The 21,873-nt window shown below is 42.4% G+C and overlaps 1 protein-coding gene across 2 annotated transcripts in view; it reads right to left on the reverse strand.

The window, feature by feature from the left end:
- TANC1 (tetratricopeptide repeat, ankyrin repeat and coiled-coil containing 1) overlaps window positions 1-21,873 on the reverse strand; it is a 773,242-nt gene that overhangs the window by 125,705 nt on the left and 625,664 nt on the right. For both annotated transcript variants that reach the window (XM_086956663.1, XM_086956662.1), the window contains exons 16-18: window positions 16,961-17,197; window positions 14,186-14,371; window positions 7,557-7,635 (exon numbers count right to left, since the gene is read on the reverse strand). In XM_086956663.1, the coding sequence (XP_086812789.1) occupies window positions 7,557-7,635; window positions 14,186-14,371; window positions 16,961-17,197 (502 nt within the window). The remainder of the gene's footprint in view (window positions 1-7,556; window positions 7,636-14,185; window positions 14,372-16,960; window positions 17,198-21,873) is intronic.

A 21,873-nucleotide genomic window follows, 5' to 3' on the forward strand; every position in this document is an offset into this window, starting at 1 on the left:
GTGACATGCTTAAAAAAGATATCAGTAACCATAGACCCCCCTCCCCTCCCCAACATCCCTTCAGATACACCCTTTGAACTCCGCCCTCCCCATCCCTCTCTCCCTTCCAGATACTTCGCCATTCTAAAGACAGATGAAGGAGGTCTGTCGCCCACCCCACCTCAACCCTAACTAGTAACGAGCCCGCTCTACACCTCTAACAGAGAATCGTACAAAGGCATAATCACAGGCATGTAGAAAAGGAAAAAAGGTTAAGGAAAATCAATCCAGTACAGTCAAAATAAACAAATAGAAGGGGGGTGTTCAACTTGCGTGTTCCTGGCCACATAGACCACACTCGGCTGACCATTAGTGTCCCATCTTCACAAATTGGAGTCCTGAGGGTCCCCCTGTGAGGCCTCAGTTTCCTGCGTATTTCCCTGCTCCATGTCCTTTATGGCTGCCACAAGGGGGTGCAACGAGCGCCCCTCCAGTTCTTCTCCCTCGGATGAGGTACCACCAGGCTCTTCCTCCCTCCTCCGACCGTGTCTTCTCTGCCAGGCAGCTAAACCAGGAACCCAGAAAATCACATTCTTGACAAAAAGACTGATTCTTCTTTGAATGTGCACAGACTGGCCCAGATAATTCAGCGGACTTGATCATCAGTGTGGCCCTTACCTGACACCTGGCCACAAGTACTTCCATGTCAAAATGTCACTATTTTGGATTGCGCACAGATGCCAAAAAACAAGGAGTTACTGCTTCACACAAAAACAAGCATTTGTAAAGCCAATTAGATTAATCTATGAGAGCTATTGGCATGGCCAATATCTTTTAGCCATGCTATACAGCAGTGTGGAGTGTAATGGTGCAGAGTAGTGTGGAGTGGCGTATGTTGGCCTAAAGCAGAGTGAAATGCCGTAGGCTGGTGTAGAGTGCAGTGCTATAGAGTGGACTGGCATAGACTAGAGTGAAGCGGGGTAGACTAGAGTGCGGAGTAAAGTGGTGTAGAGTGGCGCAGAGTAGCGTGACGCAGGGCAGCGTGGCATTGTGTGGCAGAGTGAAGTGGTGCAGAGTGGAGTGGCACAGAATAGAGTGGACTACCGTAGAGTGCAGTGGTGCAGAATAGAGTGTTGTGATGTAGAGTACAGTGCAGTAGCTTAGAGTGGTGCAGAGTTTTGTACAGTGCAATGGAGTAGAGTGGTGTACAGTGCAGTGACGTAAAGTACAGTGGTGCAGAGTAGCGTGGCACAGTGGCTTAGAGTGGTGCAGAGTTTTGTACAGTGCAATGGAGTAGAGTGGTGTACAGTGCAGTGACGTAAAGTACAGTGGTGCAGAGTAGCGTGGCACAGTGCAGTGGCGGTGAAGAGTGGCGTAGAGTAGTGAAGAGTGCAGCACTGTAGAGTGGTGCACAGAAGAGTAGATTGGCGTGGAGTGCGGTAGTGCCCTAGAGTAGAGTGGTGCAGTAGGGGAATATTCTAAGGAAAGGAGTTTGCGGTTAGATCTCTCTTCCAGAGCATATCTTTGAATAAAGATCCAACGTTTGGCACTGTGTTAATCGGACTGACGAGCAGAACATAATTTCACTGAAACTCAAGCTTTTAAAAATCGCTTCCAGTAACCGCTGTTTGGGCATGTTTTTGCCGCCGCCGACCCGGACGTCGCACCCTATATTCGAGCATACCATATTCGGAAACTGGCAGAGCTGAGGGGTAGCCCGCAATGTGCTTGAACAAACAATACCAGGGCAGAGCTATGCACCAGGAATTCCGGCAACACTGTCCGACACAGGGCCGCGGATCCGACGCTGGTGAGCTCTGTGAAAACAGAAGCGCAGTGAGGGCTTCTAGGACAAGAAAAAACGGTTTAAGTAACACGTTCATCAAACAACTGGTCGGGAACAAAAAACACACAAGCCAGAAAACAGGTGTCTAGCCCCTAATTCATCGTGCTAGTCTGCACTCCCAAAACAAAGTTTTTTTTAATAATATATTAAAAAAGAAAAAGAGTTTGATGGCACAGATATATTGTTCTTCGAAGCTGGGGTTATGGGGGAATTAATAATGCCTCACGCCAGTGAAAGACAGTTGTCAGCTGCTGTGAGTTTCTCCGAGCATCAGAAACGCACAGATCGTTCGCATGCTCAGCATATCTGTTGAAACGTGACGGTGGAATGCGATCTCGCAAAGGGCGCCATTCATCAGACAGGCAGGCCTTGTTTTTCATGCCCCTGTTCTAATTTTTACTTGAATGAATTTACAGAGGCGACGCGACAGGAAAAATGTGCCGGTGCCAAATTGAGATCTTAAAAACTTGCCAAATTATTAATAACAGCCCTGGCCATTGTTAGTCGCTGTTTGCTGGCATACTACACTAAAGACAGAAATGTTTGCCCAGGCACATCCTCTGACCTGCTCTTTTGAACTCCTTCCAACGTATAAGTGATGTGCGCATGCGCTTATTGAAATCACTGCACGGGGAATGCGTGACCTGATTTTCTCACCATTTTAAACAGGGAAATAAATACCCACAAGGCATCTGTGCACGAAAGTAGATCAGATTGCAGCATGAACTCCCATATTTTTAGAGTTACACGCTTGAAAAATGGAATTTTCACCAAAAACAAAAACACTTTCAACTGTGCTTCTAAACTTCATCCCAAACAGCAGGGCCACGTCTTACTTCCACTCATCCATTTTCCCACCTCTTTCACAGGAAGTATTAGCTTCTTAAGCTATGTATTCGGTATGATTGATAACTGACAAAAAGAACATGCTTTTCTCGTCGATGACTAATAAAGTCCCAAAGCCAACGAACATATTTCAAACCCTGCTAAAATCTGATCCTTTAATTATCCTGCCTTACAACATCTGTGATCGCTGCCAGTCACACAAAATAGTGGCTTTTACATTTATTTGCATGTACAAAAGTAAAAATTACAGTACAGCACCCGAGAAAAGTGGCTAGACAAGCCGGCTTCAGACTCACTGACTCTACATTTTACACAAGGGTATACACTACCAAAGATCAAGACGTTACTCAATGGGACTACTTATATTATGCACATTCCATCTCACGTCAAAGTGCTTTTGAGGCAACAGTAAATGTCCATCAATCAAAATGATATATCAGGCAAGGATAATGATTTTGTGAAGAATGATAAAATTGGTCTCTTCATTCAACTGTTTAGGTACAGAGATCCAAAGCTTAGAGACACGAGCCTCTAGAAGGCCCCACTGACCATCTCATTAGAATTTCGAGACTGAAAAGAGCATCGAAGATTTAAACCAACGATTGACCAAACATGTGTGTAAGCAGGATTTGACCAGCACTTGATTGTCAGTACAGAGATTTCCCAAGAGCCAACAGGCAAGGCTGGTCAAAATGTTCCCGGCAATCATCTCAGCAGAAAAGCCAATCTTGTCCTGGACATGCCTTAAGCCCGTACTAGGACGTCTGTTAAGAGAGTCACAGCAACACGGGAGCATTCTAAAGTAGCGTGAAGCCCAAAACATGCACAATTATGGGCATGACAAAGAGGTTGATTGCTATAAGCTGCTTAGTGCCTTGACCAGGCTTAAGAATGTTCATCTTTCACTTTCAGTGCACCTAATTTTGACTCTACCAGACAGCACAAGTTGTCTGGTTACAAAATACCTATTGTGTGTTAACCAAGAACTTACGGGGGGCTTACTACCAGCTGGCTTTATGGTCAGTCTGATTTTCTTGCTTTGCATTCTGTGGCTTGCTTGTCAATCGTGTGTTTGTCTGGACCACAGCCTCTTTACAGACTATCTGATTGGATATCCTCCATCTTTTCTTTGCTCACTTTTAGGAAACAACTTTTTTCTTTTCGCCTGAGCGCTCCAAAATAAAGTACGTGTTTTCCAGCTCTCTCTTTCCCTTGTTAAAGAGCTGCCCACAATTTCAGTGTTTCAAGCTCTCACTCTTGTGTTTTTACCCCTAACCCGTGTTGCTTTTTCCCTCCTCCGCCCACTCTCGCCTGTTTCCCACACGTGCTCCTCCACTGCCGTCAATGGCCACCGTTTTTTTAATTTATTATCGGGGGGAGGGAGAGCTAGGAGAAAATCATGCTACTTTAATTTTTTTAATTTACAGATGCATCTTATATTGGTAATTAAAAAAATGGCACCAGCATCTTTTTGTAGGTGCACATGTCACCATGCATGCATGTGCCTACAAAATGATGCACTACGGCAGTCATCATGCCCTTTTTTGGTTCACTTTTAGTGATGCTGCGCCGCATCCTGCCAATGCTGTACAGCATTGCCAAAAGGCAAATCAGACATGTCCCAAAGGCGAGACCTACTGGCTTTGCCAGTGCTTATTATTATTGATTGCAATCACCAAGTACACAGAGCGCGCAGGTGAAGTTGCTCCCAGTGAAGGTCCAAGCAGAGGTCAATCTATAAATAAAATCAGGGTTCCAACATGAATGTCAGGTTATTAGGGGCCAATAAAATCAATCAATCATGTCTTTAATTTACCAATCATAGATAGTGGTAATCTGCAGCAGTAGGGGCCTCTTAGGATGCATCAGCAAGGTAAGCAGGACTCTTTGGTTAGGTGGTAAAGGGACAACACTAAAAGGATTCGTGTCCTAGAATGGCAAAACCATTGCCCAGGCTTGACACAGTCTGGGCGAGCAAGCCCCAAGCAGGGTCAGTATCTAAAGCGCGGAGAGGGAGAGGGAGAAGAGGGAGAGGGAGAAGAGGGAGAGGGAGCGGAGGGAGAGGGAGGAAAGGGAGAGGGGAAGAGGAGAAGAAGAGGGAGAGGGAAAGGGAAAGGGAGAGGGAGAGAGAGGGAGGGAGAGGAGAGGGCTGCTTTCGGTTCCCAGCTCAGCCCTGGCAGGAGAGCGCGTTACAAATATAAGCCTCTCGTTTCGCATTCCAAATTGTGTAACCCTACCCCACGTCAGCTTCTGACGGCCAAATAAAATTATGGCGTCTGAAGTTGCTAGTGGAGGGCTCTGCATTCCCCCACTTCTCACCCTGGCATTTAAAGTGCATTACCAAAGACATAAAAAAAAAAGAGATTACACACTACCGCTCGCATTTCCATCCCATCTGGAAACTTTACATTTCGTGTTTTACTTATATCCCGGAAAAGTCAGGCATTCCTCCGTTTATTCTCACATTAAGTTTGTTTTACTGGTTAACAGTATCAAAAACAAGACAACTGCCCGATAAATGATCCCAATTGTTACTTTTTGTCCCACATCTCCAAGCTTTAGGAAATTGTTAGCAGAGGAACTCTGGACTGAAATATTAGCCACGTCATATTTCCCACTGAAATGCGTTGAACTATATTTGTTTCTTCAAATAAAAAAAAAAAAGCATGCCACACTCATTGGAGGGATTATTCTACCCTAGTGCCTACAGTCTTTCAAGGTCCAGGCCTCCTGTATTGTAGGTCTCCCCTACTAGACACTGCATGCGCTCTCTGTTGCAAGGCATCTGTTCGCTTACAGTAGGCTAGGAGTTCATTAATTACTTACCATTGATTGTCTTCATTGTAGCACATCTGCATGATTCTTACTCATTAGCTTGTGTGGGCTTTCCTTCCTCCTTCCTCTTGTTGAATGCCTCCCTTGAAGCACGGATGCATTACCTTTATTTCTCCACTCCTCATTTTTAGGGCACTACTTTTTTCATTTCATTTAAGCACTCCATAAGAGTGCATGTGTTTTCCAGTTGTGTCCCTAGTGTGTTTCTGTTACCCCATCCACGCTCAGTGTTGTGGTCTCTCTCTTGCCCTTGTGCTTTCCCCCCAACCGCTCCCATTGTCCTCTCGCCCGTTGACTTTTTATTTCCTTTCCCTGTTATTTTGCTTCCCGCCCTGCTGCTTACCCCTCCACATCAGGCCCCTCCCTTGTTGCTTCTCACATGCCAATCCTCTGTGACTTGGCTCTCCGCCTCCTCCTCCGCTGCATGCTGCTGTCTCTCACCTGCGTTTCTCTGTTTACGGTGGACGCCCTGAGGATATCTGGATCGGTGGACGCCCTGAGGATATCTGGATCGACTTAGTTGGGGAGTAAAGGACCTGCACACATTTTGGTTCAACTTCACCGGGCCTCAAATACTGTAGCTACACTTCTAAAGGGGCATGGTGGCACCAATAGTTCTACCCACATTCGCAATCTGGGGTGTCACAGTGGAGGTCAGGCCATCAGCTTTCTTTTACTGTAGTGCACAACTCCCCCACCCCTGACACACTATATTTGCTGTGATCCTCCTGCCCTGCCAGGAATGTTTCAGAGTGAGTGTCACAGAGGAGCAAAGCGATCTCTTCTTCTATCTGCACCACAAGTTTCAGATTTCACTTCAAAGGCTCTACATTTTTACAATTTCTAGTTCTCGCCTTTGAGACAGGTTTCAGCTATCTATAGGCAAAAATATATTGTTGACCACAGTGCTATAAGTAGGGTGAAAAGGGTGGGTTTGCGGGGTCTTGCTAAAACAGGCGTGGCATACTTAACGGCGTGGCTTAAAACATGTGCACTACAACCTTGACTTTGCACACCATGCTGCCTGACCATGATTTAAGTCCTCTTTGGGAGTTTTCTGCTACTGCAACCAGACATATCACACAACAAACATATGTTTAATCAAGCCAGACCTATTGGCTTTGCGAGTGCTTGGTAGCAGTATGATATAAATGAGTAACAATGATTTTGTTGTAAATAGTAAGAACTGGGCATTGCAAAATGGTACATATGTGACCATCACTATGCGTGTAATGGAGAGTGGTCAAGAATTAGATAGGCATGTCACCTGAACACTGTTGTGGCGCAGTGACTCACACTGCCTTAACCCTCAGCTCCAGAGTCTCAATCGAGCCCCATTTGAACACATGCCCACAACCAGAAATCACCCAGACACCTAAATGTGACTCAACTCACATGTACCGTACAAGCATCGGAAAAACCCAATAGCTCTGCCGTTCAGAACGGAGACCTTGATTTTGCCAATACTTAGCAAAAGCAATTTCAATTACAAAACAAAATTGCACAAAAGCAAAGAGTTTACAAACGGTAACAAATTCAATGTATTTACTTCCGTAAAAGATTCTATGTATATAGTGTAACACTGCTAAAGCCATTGTCAAAGCCAAAAGGTCCCAAAGGCAAGAGCTATTGGCTTTGCCAATGCTTGAGTTCTGATTTTATTACCACACATTTTCAATTTGTGGCAGGTCTGTACTGATGTCATTCGAGTGAGTGGCAGCTTATGTTGCATGAAAACCTAATAAGGACAGTTGCTAAAGAAGTTCACGGAACATCCTACACTTATGTTGAAACACTGCTCCACTTTTAGATTATTAACTTTCTTCATGTTCATAAACACATTTGGGAAGCTAGATACAGAAATGAAATGCTGGTGTCCTGGCAATCCACACGATCGACAAATTACTATTCAACACGTGAAAGACGTTTTAGGTACTGGTACAGTTTTGGAGAACAGTTGTGGAGACTAGAACAGTATGAAAATACCAAAGAGCACATTAAAGCTGCTGCACATGAAAAGCGAATTATTTTAAGTACATTATTTCCACACCTGTTTCTCCCCACAACGTATCGGCACCATTAATGTCCACTGCATGTTCCGTTTCCAAGCTCAGTAGCAGACGAACAACCTGTTAGAATGTAAAAAAGACCTTATTATACCATATGATGTAAAATACAGTACGATATTTCTTTGATATGACATGGAGTGCACTAACTGAATCATAAATTAATATTTTTTTTTCTTTAAGATGTGCTTATCATAACAAGAAAGGCAATTAAGGTTAAATAAATGGGCAAAAAGGTCCAGTTTGTAGGTCGGGTCGCCTCACAAGCATCACTAAATATAGAAAAATAAGCAAGTAAATAAAAAAAAAAAATATATATATATATATAAATACAGTAGCGATTGTGAACAGAGCATGGCTTCAGCTACCAACAGCTTCAACATCGCCCCTTCAAATGACGAAGCAAGGGCAACATAACAAAGCCTGAAAATGCCACAAACAACAACAAGAAACATAACATTCAGAAAAGTTTTATATTGCAAATATTTGTATATTCTTCGAACAGCCATACCTGTTTTTAGTCTGTGACTAACAAAGGATTTTGGAATTCACCACTAATTGTATTTTTCAGAACTTCTTCATCTTTGGAAATTGCCACTGCACCAATCTGTAGATTTGTGAAGCAATACCTGCCTACAGTGTTGTGATGATGGACCTACTGGGCCTGTGTCTCATCCACCATGGTGTATTAATCCAATGAGTTTAGGAACCGACCACATGCAAGTACTTCAGTACAATGGTTATGATTAGATAAAGTGATGTAAGAGGAACAGAAACAGGAGACACTTAAAATGTTACCTTTAGTCACACACTATACATCTCTTAATCCTGCATGTATACTATAGATGTGGAAAGAAGAAGCATTCGGCAGACTTGCACACAGAAAAAACAGAACCGAAAATTCTACGCCACCACTCTCTCCCCTTACTGTTGTCTCCTTTTAACTGTGCATCAACACAGTAGTGGGTGGTGAACCCCTGCATGGATTGCCAAGTTGCTCCAGCACAAATGTCTGCTAGTGAAAAACACTGCTTAGAAAGCTAATGAGGGACCCTTCTTTCTACCAGAGGGTGCATCTGGCTTTCTTAAAAACATTTTCCCGGTTAAAATGAAGGGCACCTGAATTATTCCCACAATCCATCTAGCTGGCAAAAGTTCAATTTTTGACAGCTTTGCCCAATGAGTTAAATGCCTAGCATTGCTAGTCTACAGAAAGGGGAGCGGCCGATATTAAAGTTAAAGCGCAGCATGGGTGTTTTTACAAACTAGCATTTGTAATGCAATAGGTGTCGCATTTACAAAACTCCCGGAAATGCAAGACCTCAAGTATTGCAAATGATTGTTACATTTTAGGATAGGTGGTGTCTGCCTTGGTGGACACGGATTCTTTACCAGTCACAAAAAAGCTTTTATAAATGATATGATGAAACAGACTTTTATGAATGCTGAGAGAGCTGCCTAATGCACATAAGGAGTCGAATTGCCCAATATACCGTAAAACAAGTGCAACAGGAATTCCACAATCTCCTCTAGTTGGTGCTAGGATGCTTGTAGCTACCAGAAAAAAACTCAGTATGTAGAATATGGCTGCGGAGTCATCCATCAGAATTAGCACTGCCTTTGCTGTGACTTGAGACTGGAGCGCTTGCAGGACATATTTGACAACATTACGTTAATATGAAGCTTTTGAATGCACACCCCAACCTTCAGGGAGGTGTCTTAGACTGCTGTAACATCTGAAGGTGTAGGGCAGAAAGGCATTGCAGCTGAACTATCCTGATGATGGATCTCCCAGCCAAGGGCTGCCTTCAATATGGTAACTGTGCTGCACAGCTGAGAAGGCAAATGTTTGGAACTGAGGATCGGAAATCTTAGCAGGCGTATAAACCTGCCTACTGATCCACAAAGAGAGACTGGCTCCTCATCAACATGGCTGCCACAGCATTAGCAATATGAGCCTTAAAGGACTGGTGTCACGCGGCCCATGGGGACATTGTCGTCCTAACTAAGTTAGGATGAGCACGCTGTAGTCTGCCCGCTGCTTTGCACACATTACTACATGAGCTTATTTTTTAACTGCTTCTTTTGATGTTTTCAATTGAGAACCCGCTGCTATGTTCACCAAAAATCCCCTCTCAGACTAGCATCAGTGTCTCATTAGCTCTTCGTCTTATAGCAAAGTCACCAATGATTAGACAACCCAGAACATGCGACTTAAGATACCTCAGGAAAGGTGGGAAATATGAGCACTCTTTTGTTATACTCTCATACCAGTCTGGAACAGGGAGTAAAGGGAGACACGAGCAAGTTTAAAATGTTTATTTTAACGCCGTGTTCTCAGGTGCAGCATCTTAGCTAATATAAGCAGAAATATGATAAGAAATAAGATTGTCAGCATAGTTACTATTCCATAAAATACAAAGGGAGAAAGCATGTTATAATGCTAAATGGAAACAGGTTAAAAATATACCTCCCTTGCTAGTAGGTTATTTTATAATTAAAGAAGGTCTTTTAGGCTTGCATGGGCGACCCCATACCTCAGAGATTAGCAGGAGTGAATCACATCGAGTTCTGCACAAGCTCTCAGCATACGAATGTTCTCCAAGTGTGTTCAATCATGCCTACACAGTGTATTATTAAAGGCGCCAGTATCTGAGCTGTCCACAGCTGCATATATGTTAAGTCTAGAACGTGCGCTGATCAGTTCGAACAAAAGCAACAGTGTTGATATAACCTTGAAGGCCTCGGCACTCAATGTTCAGACTAAGCTTACAAAGCAAGTCTAGAAATGTAGAAAAACAAGTTATTCTCATGTGAAGCAAAACTATCAGCCTAACGCGAAACAATAACTAACGTGTGTGCAGTGTGCAAAAGAAAGCAAAAGGTAAAATGGCGTTTAAACTTCTAAAAAGCTCATGCTAACTTAACACTGTATAAATGTAAGGCTCAGCCCCACTACACACCCAGAGATCTTATAATACATAATCATCCTGCGTCTGTGCACGGGGAGCGAGGTTAGGATACATTGTCACTCACTATAACAGTTCCTTTTATGATCTACGGAATACTTGCTATGCTGACCGTATTTGTATTGTGCATTTTTCTGCATATTGTGGCACATATACTGTTTGTGTCTCTGTCGGATCTTATTAAGGACAAGTACAAGAGTGTGAGCGACAGGGTGTGTCTTGTAACCGTGATTCTTGAGAGAGTCTGGAGTGTTGTGTTCTGGGGGTCTAATTACTTGTTCCTCCGTAAGTGAGTAGGAGGGTAAGTGAGTCACTATAGCTAGTCGGTCCTGGGCTCATGGGTACTAAGGTGGTAGGATGACTCAGTCCCTATATACTAAGATCTCATATTCCTAAGCATAGTTCTGTGTTTGCGCAGAATCCCTGCAACACTGGGATCCTTGTAGAATTTGTTTTGCCCGTGTTTCACTACTGAAGGGCAACCCGGCCTTTTCCTCTTTCATTAACCAGACCCACTAGTTCCAGTCAATTTTGTTGACTAACTCTATAGAACCAACTGCCATTATGGTGAGGGATTCTGAACCAGTAATTCTTCTGTCATGCCCTCCATTTCCTACAATCTTTTCTGGGTATGCCAACAGGACTGAAATAGGGTTCAAAGAACATCAATGTGTGGCTGCTGTCATCAATAAGTCAGGGTTAGAGATGGTCCTCACTCCAGCTCTGGGAATGCCTGCTGCCTAATAAATATCTTGTCTCAAAGACATCAGCTAGATTTTTTTTAAAAGCCTTCCCTTTCTTTCAAAGTGGCACACGGAAGCCCAGACCCTAGGACTCTGACTGCACAGTGAGGGCAAACTCAGACAAGACCCTCTACCCATCAGTGCCTTGTAGGAGCTTGTGTCTTTGGCTGGCAATGACTTCTGCAATTAACATGGTTGTGGCGTTCTTGGGGGGACATTTAGTCATACGGTTCAGGATTTACTCGCAGTGGTAGGTCCTCAAAGAGGGCTTCTTTATCCACGTCAATATCACGTAGTGTGGCATGGTACTCATTTTCCCCTTGTACTCTTAGAAGGGGTTGCCCGGACACTTCTAAGACATTGACTTCTATTGACGGTTGTATTTGTTCCTCTATGAACGTCTGAGTGCAATGAGACCTCTTCTTGTGTTCTTTCAATGTTTGATTTAGCAAGCTGATATATTTTCTGACCTTGTTGGGTCTTCTTGGAAGCATAAGTTCTCTTACTTAAACCAAGCCTCTCTCAAGAGAGACACCCCCGTTCCTTCAGTCTGCGTGATTCTCTTGCCTCTAGAAACTGATTTACTGCCCTTTTCTTTTGTTTGCTAAACTCATCTTTCCTCTCCACTTGGCACCATTCCGAGCTTACCTCAACTTTGTCAGCTGTGAGACTGTGAAGGCTGACAATGATGGGAGTGACATGCCTGTGTCAAATGCTTTGCGACTGGATTACATGAAAGAGATCAAGATTAGGGAAACCCAGTATTCCTAGGAACCTGGGTCTTAGAAAGTGTAACAGACAGAAATTCCTTCAGAATCACTTCACAAATAGTAATTATTACTTATGGGAGCCAGAAAGGGCCTACTTGGAAGCAAGCATATGCTAGACGTAACACAATATTATTTACAACACCACAGTCAACACATATACAGTAAGCAGTAAAGTGAATATATTGAAATTCATCAATGATGCACAATATATGTACAAGGGTATTGCAATTTGGAGTAGGTGCTATTTTCTACTAGAACTGAGACAGTCTTTGTTATTAGTTTACAAATTCTTCTAGCACTCAAGACGTAGGCCACAAAAAAGGTAGGCTTCACCTGGCGTCGACCCAATTTCACATGCTCCTAACACAGAAAGTGGAGAAACCACAGAAATATTAGGTGAGTCCCATCCTGCTTCAAACAAATGATGATCCCCTATTAATTCTAGCTCTATATTTAGGAAAATTCCCATTCTACATCATGTTGGATTTGAAAATATTGAAAACAAGTGCAACCATTCTCAGGGAGCTGGGAACACAAAAACTGAACATATATTATGTGGGCATTATACATCCATGGATTCTTAGGCTCTGTGACATCCCTGTTTCAAACTTGAGCGTGGAAATTAAATCCTAGGGCCATCAATCCCTAGCAATAATTCCACATCTATAAAAACACCAACTCGTAAATTAATACTTACTTACAAATCTATTTTGGCTACCAAACGAGAGCTACGCACTATCAGAAGCATCTATTAATAGCACCAGCTGGCAACTGTCAATGAACAGGAGACATATGGAAGTAAGCAGACTGAGCGATCAGATTGTGCACCAAAAGCCATGGTATTTGCTAATGTTGCATGTAGGGTACCATCTAATATAATATTGCTTGCCCAACTTCTATAAAAGTGCAAACTAAATGCATATTATACAATGATCCAATGTTAGGCTGTTGCAAGATTCAACTGCACTGAGTAGCCTGCCTTGAATTCTGAAAGAAGTGGATTCCATTTAGTGCTTCATCCAATGTGACTGATCAACCAGACAACCAGAGGAGAAGATGATTTGACACCATAGCTTGTTCTCCTCGTTATCATGCTCCTTATGTTCCTTTCAAGTTGGTGGGGTAAATTCAGGCAAAGAGGTTTGTTTGCACTGCTTGTGTGTTATACCATTCTTTTCTGTGACAGCTGTCAAACTGGATCTTACTTTGCTGGTGCAGGTTCTATATCGAGCCATGCCTCAGCAGCACACTGAGGCCAGTCTCAAGCATGGAGTTCTAGGCACTCCAACAATTACGTCCACAGTCAAGAAATGTCAAAGTGAAGTAAACATACAATGGCTCAATATGCAGCCCCACTGGTTCCATCTTACAATTTTCAATCAAACCCGAAAGGTGGACATTAATGCACCTCTAAGCTATATTCAATGATTTTTAATTACTGCATTCATTACAACCTTTTAAAGGCCTGCTATGCAAACACAAACATGCTGGATGGTACATTAGGTAATGAGGGAATATCATTTATGAATTTTAGCCACATGGCTTGAGATCCAACTCAGAGAAATGGTTGCTGATTTTAGACTGGACGGGATGTCACTAAAGAGACGTTCCTCAGCCTTAATTTCTTCATCAAAGGGTAGGCCATAGAGGAGAACTGTCTAAGCTCATCTTACTTTCTCTACCAGACCAAGAATTTATTTTTTGTAGCCAAACTTAGCTTATGAACAGGATAATCTTGACACTGCTTTACTTTAAAATTTAATGAGAGCCAATCGACCCATTTATAGCACTGGCTATAATGTAGGTGCTTCATTTAGCATAATAAGGAGAAACGAGCACTCCGAAGGCATCATTGGAACATTCAAAGTATCCTTAGCAATTGCTATTTTCATGCTTCAAAGAATGCAGAAGTGCAAGAGCTTAAAAACTTAACTAAGTAAAACACCAGTTTAAAGAACAAAGACTACTAAACGAATGCACAAAATGCGAATAGAAAACACACCAGAAAGAATTACCCATGTCTTGAAAAGCTATGTGGTGTAGGTTTGGTGCTACAAATAAGTAAGCTTCTTCGTGGAGTCTTAAACAAGAAATAATCATGTTTAAAGCATTCTCAGCATTATTAACTTACCTGACTATGCCCCATGCTGGCAGCTGCAGTCAAGGCTTGCTGGAGAGCATAGCTTTTCCTAATAGAATTTTGCTGGCGGCAAGGCACTGGCCATTCGTTGTTGAGCAAATAGTCAAGGATGGAACAATGCCCTTTTAAAGCACAATGAACCAAAGCACACTGTCCTTTCTTGTCCAAATGATCAACCTGTATCACAAAAAGTTTCATTTAGAGTTCATACATGTCTATACACACCCTTTTAGATGAAATTATTTTGCATTATCCCACAAATAAATTTTTTTTATTATGCAACAGGTTTTGCCATAAATTTAATGGCTTGAGCTCATTCACCCATTTTAACTTGCTTACAGCCTGTATAACGATTATGTATTAAAGATACATATTTGTTTTTAAAATTTCAACAACAAAAAATGAAATAACCTACTTAATTTATTGCAAAGTATAGCCTTAAGAACAATAGATTATGTATTTTACCGGGCAATTTTTACTTCTATTTTCCACTGATGATAAACAAATTTGAACTCGGTGGAACTCCACATTTCAAATTGCTTATCTGTAGCTGATCAATCACAACATGACAACAAAATTCCTTATCAGCAACATACCCATCCACACCTCTTTGTTGATATTCTACGTAACCCGGAAGGTTTTCTGACTTTTCGTTAATGAAGATAATGCATTTGTGGACATTTTACTGCAGGGCAACCGCAGACACATTCTTGACTCACCACCCGCAACTCTCTACCATTGACTCCATCAGTATTTGCCCTTGATTACAGGGGCAGCCAGGACTCAACAGGAGAATGGCAGGCCTGTGGTATTTATCCGCGTAGCAGTGCACACATTGCACGTTCATGACCCCGTTTCCTTCGGAGTCTGTATGGAAGGAATGTCTCCTCACTGTGGAGCCAAATGTCAGAATCACACGCACGCATTGTACTGGCAAGGGTCTTCCCGGGCCCTAAACACACTGGTAATCTCAAGCATTACTCATCATGAGCAAGCATGCATCCACTGCCAAAAGGAAATCCAGGATATTCCCTTTCCGACACCATGAGCAAATGCCACACAAAAGGAAATCCTCTTTTGTACAGTACACCTGGGCATTGACATGGTTATCAGACAAATCTTCCCCTCACTGAGACTCAGGGAACCACTGCATTCCTTGGGCCTCAAGAGAGGAAAATGGGGGCTACCGCCTGCTCTGAGCTGAAACATCGGCACACCAACACCCTCCTGCTTTCCCCAGGCCAGGTTAAAAAGAAGGCATCAATTGCTGGAACTTGATCCTGACATGGCAGGAATTAGGCAAGCAGCTGAAGGGGTAACCACAACATAGTTGGTGCTGACCTCAATTTTTTCACTGACTCTTAACTGGTGGCCAGGCTGCAAGTGACCGTACCAAGCTTTAAATCAAACCTTGATAAAGCCACAATGTATTAGCAACAATAATTCACTGAAAACCCCTGCAGCATTTACCCTTGCCACTGGGGTACTGACAGGGAAGGCGAGCACAGCCAAAGGCCTGCAACCCAGGGGTTCAGTGATATAATATTCCAAATTTCGTGTTGCCAATATGTAGGACTGCCTTGCAAAGTACACACTTAGGGGATTGTTTTTGCATCTGAAATCTCATTTCCCAAAGGTAACCTGATAGTATGAGCACAGATCTCCCATTTTCAATCACTATTGCCACCATGTGTGCTCTTTTAAACACACCTGGAAAGACACTTTCATGGGACAGTCTGCCAGCATTTACAGATGCTTCAATGGCATTTAGTGACTCAAACTCATAAAAAAGGGGAGTTAAGGAAATGGAAAACACTCAAACATATCTATGTAACTTAGATCCATGAAGAAAATGTGCCATTTATTCGGGGAAAACATTTGGTTCCAGTTTATCTAAGCAATGAACTACTTAGAATTCATGTGTTTTCGCTGTAAATCCATACTTGGAGATGGCATGATTTTTGTCGAAAATTATTACATTTTCAATATTAGGAACAGATAGTTGAAATATTTTAATGCTATTTCTAGCAACGAAACAACTGAAAATTAGTTTTATAAAAGGTTCACCTAGGTTAATAAATGGTATTTTAATAATGTCAGTATCTGACCCAATTTCCTACCTCTTTTCCTCTCTTTTTAACTACATATAAAAAATATTCCTCTTTATAATGAATGGTATATAAGGTATTTATCCTAAGTCAATATTAGCAAAAAAATTCTTAAAATATCGCGTTGTTCCATATCTACACATCTTTTAAACGATGAGGTTCTGTTTTTGTGTCTTTTCCTCCTCATTTCAGTAATTAACAGACACAAATGTTATTAATAAACTTAATTTATTTTGCATGGTATTTTCAGCCCAACATGAAATAACTGACATAGCCATATAGGTCAGAGGAATATTTAAAGAGCAACTTACTTCCATTGATATTTGTATATTATTACCTCAATATTTAAACTAAGTATAAATATCATTATTATCATGGGCCAAGAGCTAAACTGGCTCTACACGCAGGTGCGGAAGGCAGAATCCTGCTCCACCAACTTCCACTAAAACAATAATCTACAAGTAACATGCTTTAAAGTATTTTCTTGAGGAGGTTTTTCAGGCTGCCATCTTTAAAGGCGTTGGAAGTACCATAATATAAGCAGTCAAGACTTTGATGAGCACAAGAAACGAGAAAGGGAGTTGGGCATTGAATTAAGAAAGGAGAAGGGTCACATAAGAGTGTACAATAGTGGAGTCACAGGTTTGCCTTCACTTACTCTTGCTCCCTTCTTGCACAGCAGAGATACAATGTCGAAGTGCCCAGCTGCAGCAGCGAAGCACAGTGGTGTCATACCATTTTCAGATACACCCTCCAAGGACGCTCCGAATTCCAGCAAAAGGTTGACAACTTCTTCATGACCAAGGTGAGACTGAACACACTGTATTGGAGCATTATTTAAAACTTCAGTCCTGTAATTCACGTTTGCTCCTCCTAAGATTAGAAGGCGGCTCACCTGCAAACAGAAATGTAAAGTGAGACAGTATTCCAAACCTGGTGCTCTGCATTTTGTAGTCCTTTTGAATAGCATGTCTGGGACAGCCCAAATTCCTGTGTGAGACTGTGATAGTGTCATATTTAAAATGACCAATAATTCAATTTACGCTTGTCTTCTTAGTCCTTACATCTGGTAACAGACAGTCTAAATTTTGAAGTAAATTTGAAGTATATATTAGTAACCATCTACTTGTGCTTAAAAGCGTTCTGCACAAAACATTTCATATTTTAATTCTATATCTGCACTCTAATTGCATCTCCTAGTATTTACATGATGATCTTCATACAGATGTGAAGGACTGCATGGCTGCTTCAAAATCATGTCTTTAAGAATCTTGCCAAACTATTGGTTTACTTTCCTTTACTGCTGTGTCCTTTCTAGCATCTCAATTTTTACCAACTGCTTTTAGAACATTTCATGCAATAACACCTCCTAGATATTCTGTGATTTGTGCTCCTAGGGCGTCTCTTATTAAGTCCAAGGAGCTTCTGTACTACTAATTAGGTACTTTCAAGTACAGGCGGTTGGAACGCATGCTCCCACTACCTTAAGAGTGTAGGAAACAAAAACCAGGCAGCATGAAGGAAATGTCGTTTGTTGCATTCGATACAGATAGGCTATATCAAGGTGTGGGAGCATGCACAACTTCCGCCTTTTTTCAGACTTTTTTTTCTCAAATAATTTTTATTGAAATTTTCAGAATCGGAACAAAAGTACTAATAATATCAAGAAATCTACAAAGGAATAAAGAAGGTCCATTAATCAGACATGCTTATGAGGGAGAGATACAGAAAGTAAAGTTGAAGGCAATTGTCATTTGGCGTACATACTGCTTAGAAATGCAGTGATAAGGGAAATACGACATAACATTGTAGCATGCTTTACATCATACACTTATTACGAAAGCATGGAATATGGATATAATTTATCACAACATATTAAGGCAGGTATAACAAACCACTTATGTCGTCTAGCGTCACATATTAAGACTCTAACTCGGTGGGTATATCTGGTAAGGAGTATGTAGCATGTTGAGCTAAATATAAACCATGAATGGTGGAACAAAAAGGAAGAGGAGGACAATGAGAACATACATATTAGTTAAGGGAGTAATTTGTCAGCATTAGTTAAGTAGTCTGAGCTTGACATGACCTGGTGATACCTTACAGTTATGTTCCAAGGTGGACTTTTTATCCTGTAATCTTGTAACTGTTGCCATATCCCAAGAAGCCTAGCGTTGGTATCAAATATTTTCAGGGTGGTTCATAGTTAAAGGACGAGGCATCAAGTGAGTCCCACATTTTCCTAAGTGGAGCTCGCCATGGTGTTAGTTGTGGGGAGATATTATCAGCGCCTCTAAGAAAGGAGAGCCATTCTTGCTGCATCTTGAAGGAGACTGCTTTAGAGTTTTTCCAGATATTAAGAATTAGTTTACATGCAAGTACAAGCATCAAGTCTAAAAGAAGGTGATCATTTTCTTTTTGTAATTGAGGGTCTAGGAAAGACCAAGAGGATAAAGGAGAATTCTTTGGGGGGGCTCAATGTTAAAAGTGCTTTTTATACAGCTAAATATTTTGTCCCGGTAGTTTTGTATAATGGGGCATGTGGGCTAAATCCTCTTCATATAGATTGCATTTAGATTTTTTTTAAGCCCGTTCTCTGGAGAGTGAGGGAGAGTGTAAACGTTATCTCGGAAGAATTCACAATTGAAAAATCTATGAGTGCCACAGGTAACTATAGCTAGGGGATTCATTGTGTTTGATAAACAGTTGTCCTCAATTCATATTTTAGCGGGTGTTTTGAAATGTTTGCAGAAAAAAATAAATGGCAAGCATAATACTCAATATGACGTGCTTCAAATGATCAGCTAGGAAGCAAAGGAAATCTAAAAATGGATTACATTTACCTGCAACTTGGGATGCTAAGTACCATTTGCATACCTCAATCTTTTTCTGACGGAGTTGATGGTGCCCCATGCCATGTCCTAGAGATGCCAAAATGCTGGAAAATATATATTGTTTTTCAACGCATTTTTTTCAAATAACATTAACGTTCTTATCTTTCTTCAGTTGCTATAATGTGCACAAATGTGAGTGAGGTGTCATACCACGTTTGCATGCATATTTAAGGTGTATATTTTTTTTAACGTATTTGTTGAACTCTAAATACATTGCTTAAGGCATCATGTATTAAAAAGGATTTATGTACACCAAGCCCCTGATTCACTGGGGAGGTGGAAGTGTCAAATGTGAATCTAGCAGAGCTTCCAACCCCACAACTATTGTTACATGTAAATTCCTAGTTTCTTCTGAGCATACATATACTCTTGATTCACATGCTGTGCATGGATTATGCTACAGTCTTACCCCCATGGAGACCTGTTTGAAGTCAGAGGAGTGACAACCACGTTTTAAATCAGAAATACTTACTTGTGCCTCTCTTTGAGACTGCATACCTGCACAGCAGAGTTTAGTAAATGTGTGCACTGATCACTATGTTGCTCCTTCACAAATAACATTAATGGAGACATAGGCAAAATATGCTAATAGGCCATGGGTTTTCCTGGCAGAATGCACCTTTGGCTTTATTTCTAGATGCTACCAGTTAAAGAGTAGCATTCCTGTGTTCTTTGTACAATGCATTTTATTATGCTTCCCTTTGCAACAATAGTTCCTCTGACATACGGTGCATGTTAACTATTACGTTCTCTAATTCTGTCTTTGTACTATAAGTGATACAGGATCACACTTCTCACATCTTAAGTATGCATTGTTTGATTCACATGGCAATTCGATATGATCATATGAATATAATTTGAATTTATTCTCAAATACTTTATTCTTATGATTTTTAAAGTAATGTTCTTGAGCTGTTAACGCTTGATTACCATTATCTTTGGTCAGTGAGGTAGTCACATTTAAAACATTTGAAGTCAAATATTTCAAGTTGCTTTATGCATTGGTTCAAAAGGAGAGCTCATTAGACTTCTGCCGAATGTCTACATTCCAAGTTGATGCAGGCACCTTATGTGGGGTACACATTTTGCTCCATCAAGTAATCTTTTAATCACTGGCATTGAAAATGTCAATGTAGCTCTTGTATGTAGTGAAAGAGATGGTGCATACCATGCACAGCAGAGTTTACTAACTTGAAATGTACAAGTTTCTCATCTTTGGGAACACACTTGCGTGTCGGTACTCTATTTGACTGCAGATTCCTCCCTTAGCATAGCAACCATGTGGCAGACTAGATTCGATAAAAAGTTCATAGCAAAAATCCGTATTTGTAAAGCGCCAATAACTCACCCTTACGGGTCTTAAGGCGCTGGGGGCCGTCGTGGAAATTAAGGGGGGCATTATGATGACGGGCGGACTTAGTCCGACCGCCATCATACCGGGACCCGGGACCGCCCGCCATAAGGGTGGGGGTTCTGATCAGGGCATTAGGAGGCGCCGGCCACACAGGCGGGCGCATCCTGTATATGTACCATTGCGGCGGGCGGAGCAGAAATCTCCGCCCGCCGCAATGGTAAAAGTGCAAGTTGTGCTTTTGTAAGCGCGACATGACAGGCACCGCGCGGTGCCTGCCATGTTGCACTTAGAAATGCGGGGGGGGGGGGACTATAGGTACCCCCCATGTGCACCCCCCAAGCCACGGACTCCCAGGGGACCCGCATTGCCGCCACGGAAAAGCATCAGCAAAAGCCCATTGTAATATGGCGGGCGGTGTCTAACAGACACCGCCTCCATATTAATAATTTTCTGCCCCGCCCACAATGCGACCGGTGCGGAGAACAGGCGGGCGGTGTTTCACACCGCCACGGTCCCCTCCGCCATCCTAATATGGCGGGGGGGGGGAAGTGGGCAATAGATGTCGGGCGGATTTCCTTCGCCAGGCTGGCGGTGGCCACCGTCAGCCTGGCGGAGGAAATCCGCCCGACATTGTAATGGACCCCTAAGTGAGCTATTGCCCAGAGTCACATGGTGATGAGCTGAGCTGCCGCCGGAGCCAGGGATCGAACCATGAACCCTGTGCTCAGAAGTCAGCTGCCCTGGCCGCTGCACCACACCTCTCCACATAGCAGCTACGCCGCTAGGAAGCATTACTCTGTGCTCCTGCGCATGCTGTTTTTTCTTTTTTTTTTACAAGTCTCCCAGTACTGATCCCTGCTTCTTTTTTCCAAACTCTAGAGACACCCTCTGAGCCACCTGACACCACCAGATCTGGGGGAAGGGCCGTAGAACGGTGGGATTGGACAAGCTGCAGCTGGGACAGACAGAGAGACCATGGGGGCACCGTATTTTCGCACATATTGCTTTGAAAGCCAGTTGCAATGGCTTTCGTTCTGGCAGGGATCTCTAGCTGGGACACAGCAGAATGGTGCATTCTGGGGCTGCGTCAATGCTCTAAGACACAAAAAGTAAAGCTCAGGTTAGCAGACCCAGCCCTAATTATTGCAAAACGTTCCATTACTACGAGGTGGAAATCGTCCTTCACGCCCCCCCCAACAGTACATAACTGGCATGAAGAGGTGATTAGGTGGGGAAAAACAGAGAGTGTAGTTATATGCAGGGCGGAATACTGGGGCTGCGGAAAACACTGATCTCCATGGAATGGGACCTGATATTGGAAAC

The sequence above is a fragment of the Lissotriton vulgaris genome, chromosome 2_1 (genome assembly GCF_964263255.1).
Source record: "Lissotriton vulgaris chromosome 2_1, aLisVul1.2, whole genome shotgun sequence".
NCBI classification, from domain to species: domain Eukaryota; kingdom Metazoa; phylum Chordata; class Amphibia; order Caudata; family Salamandridae; genus Lissotriton; species Lissotriton vulgaris.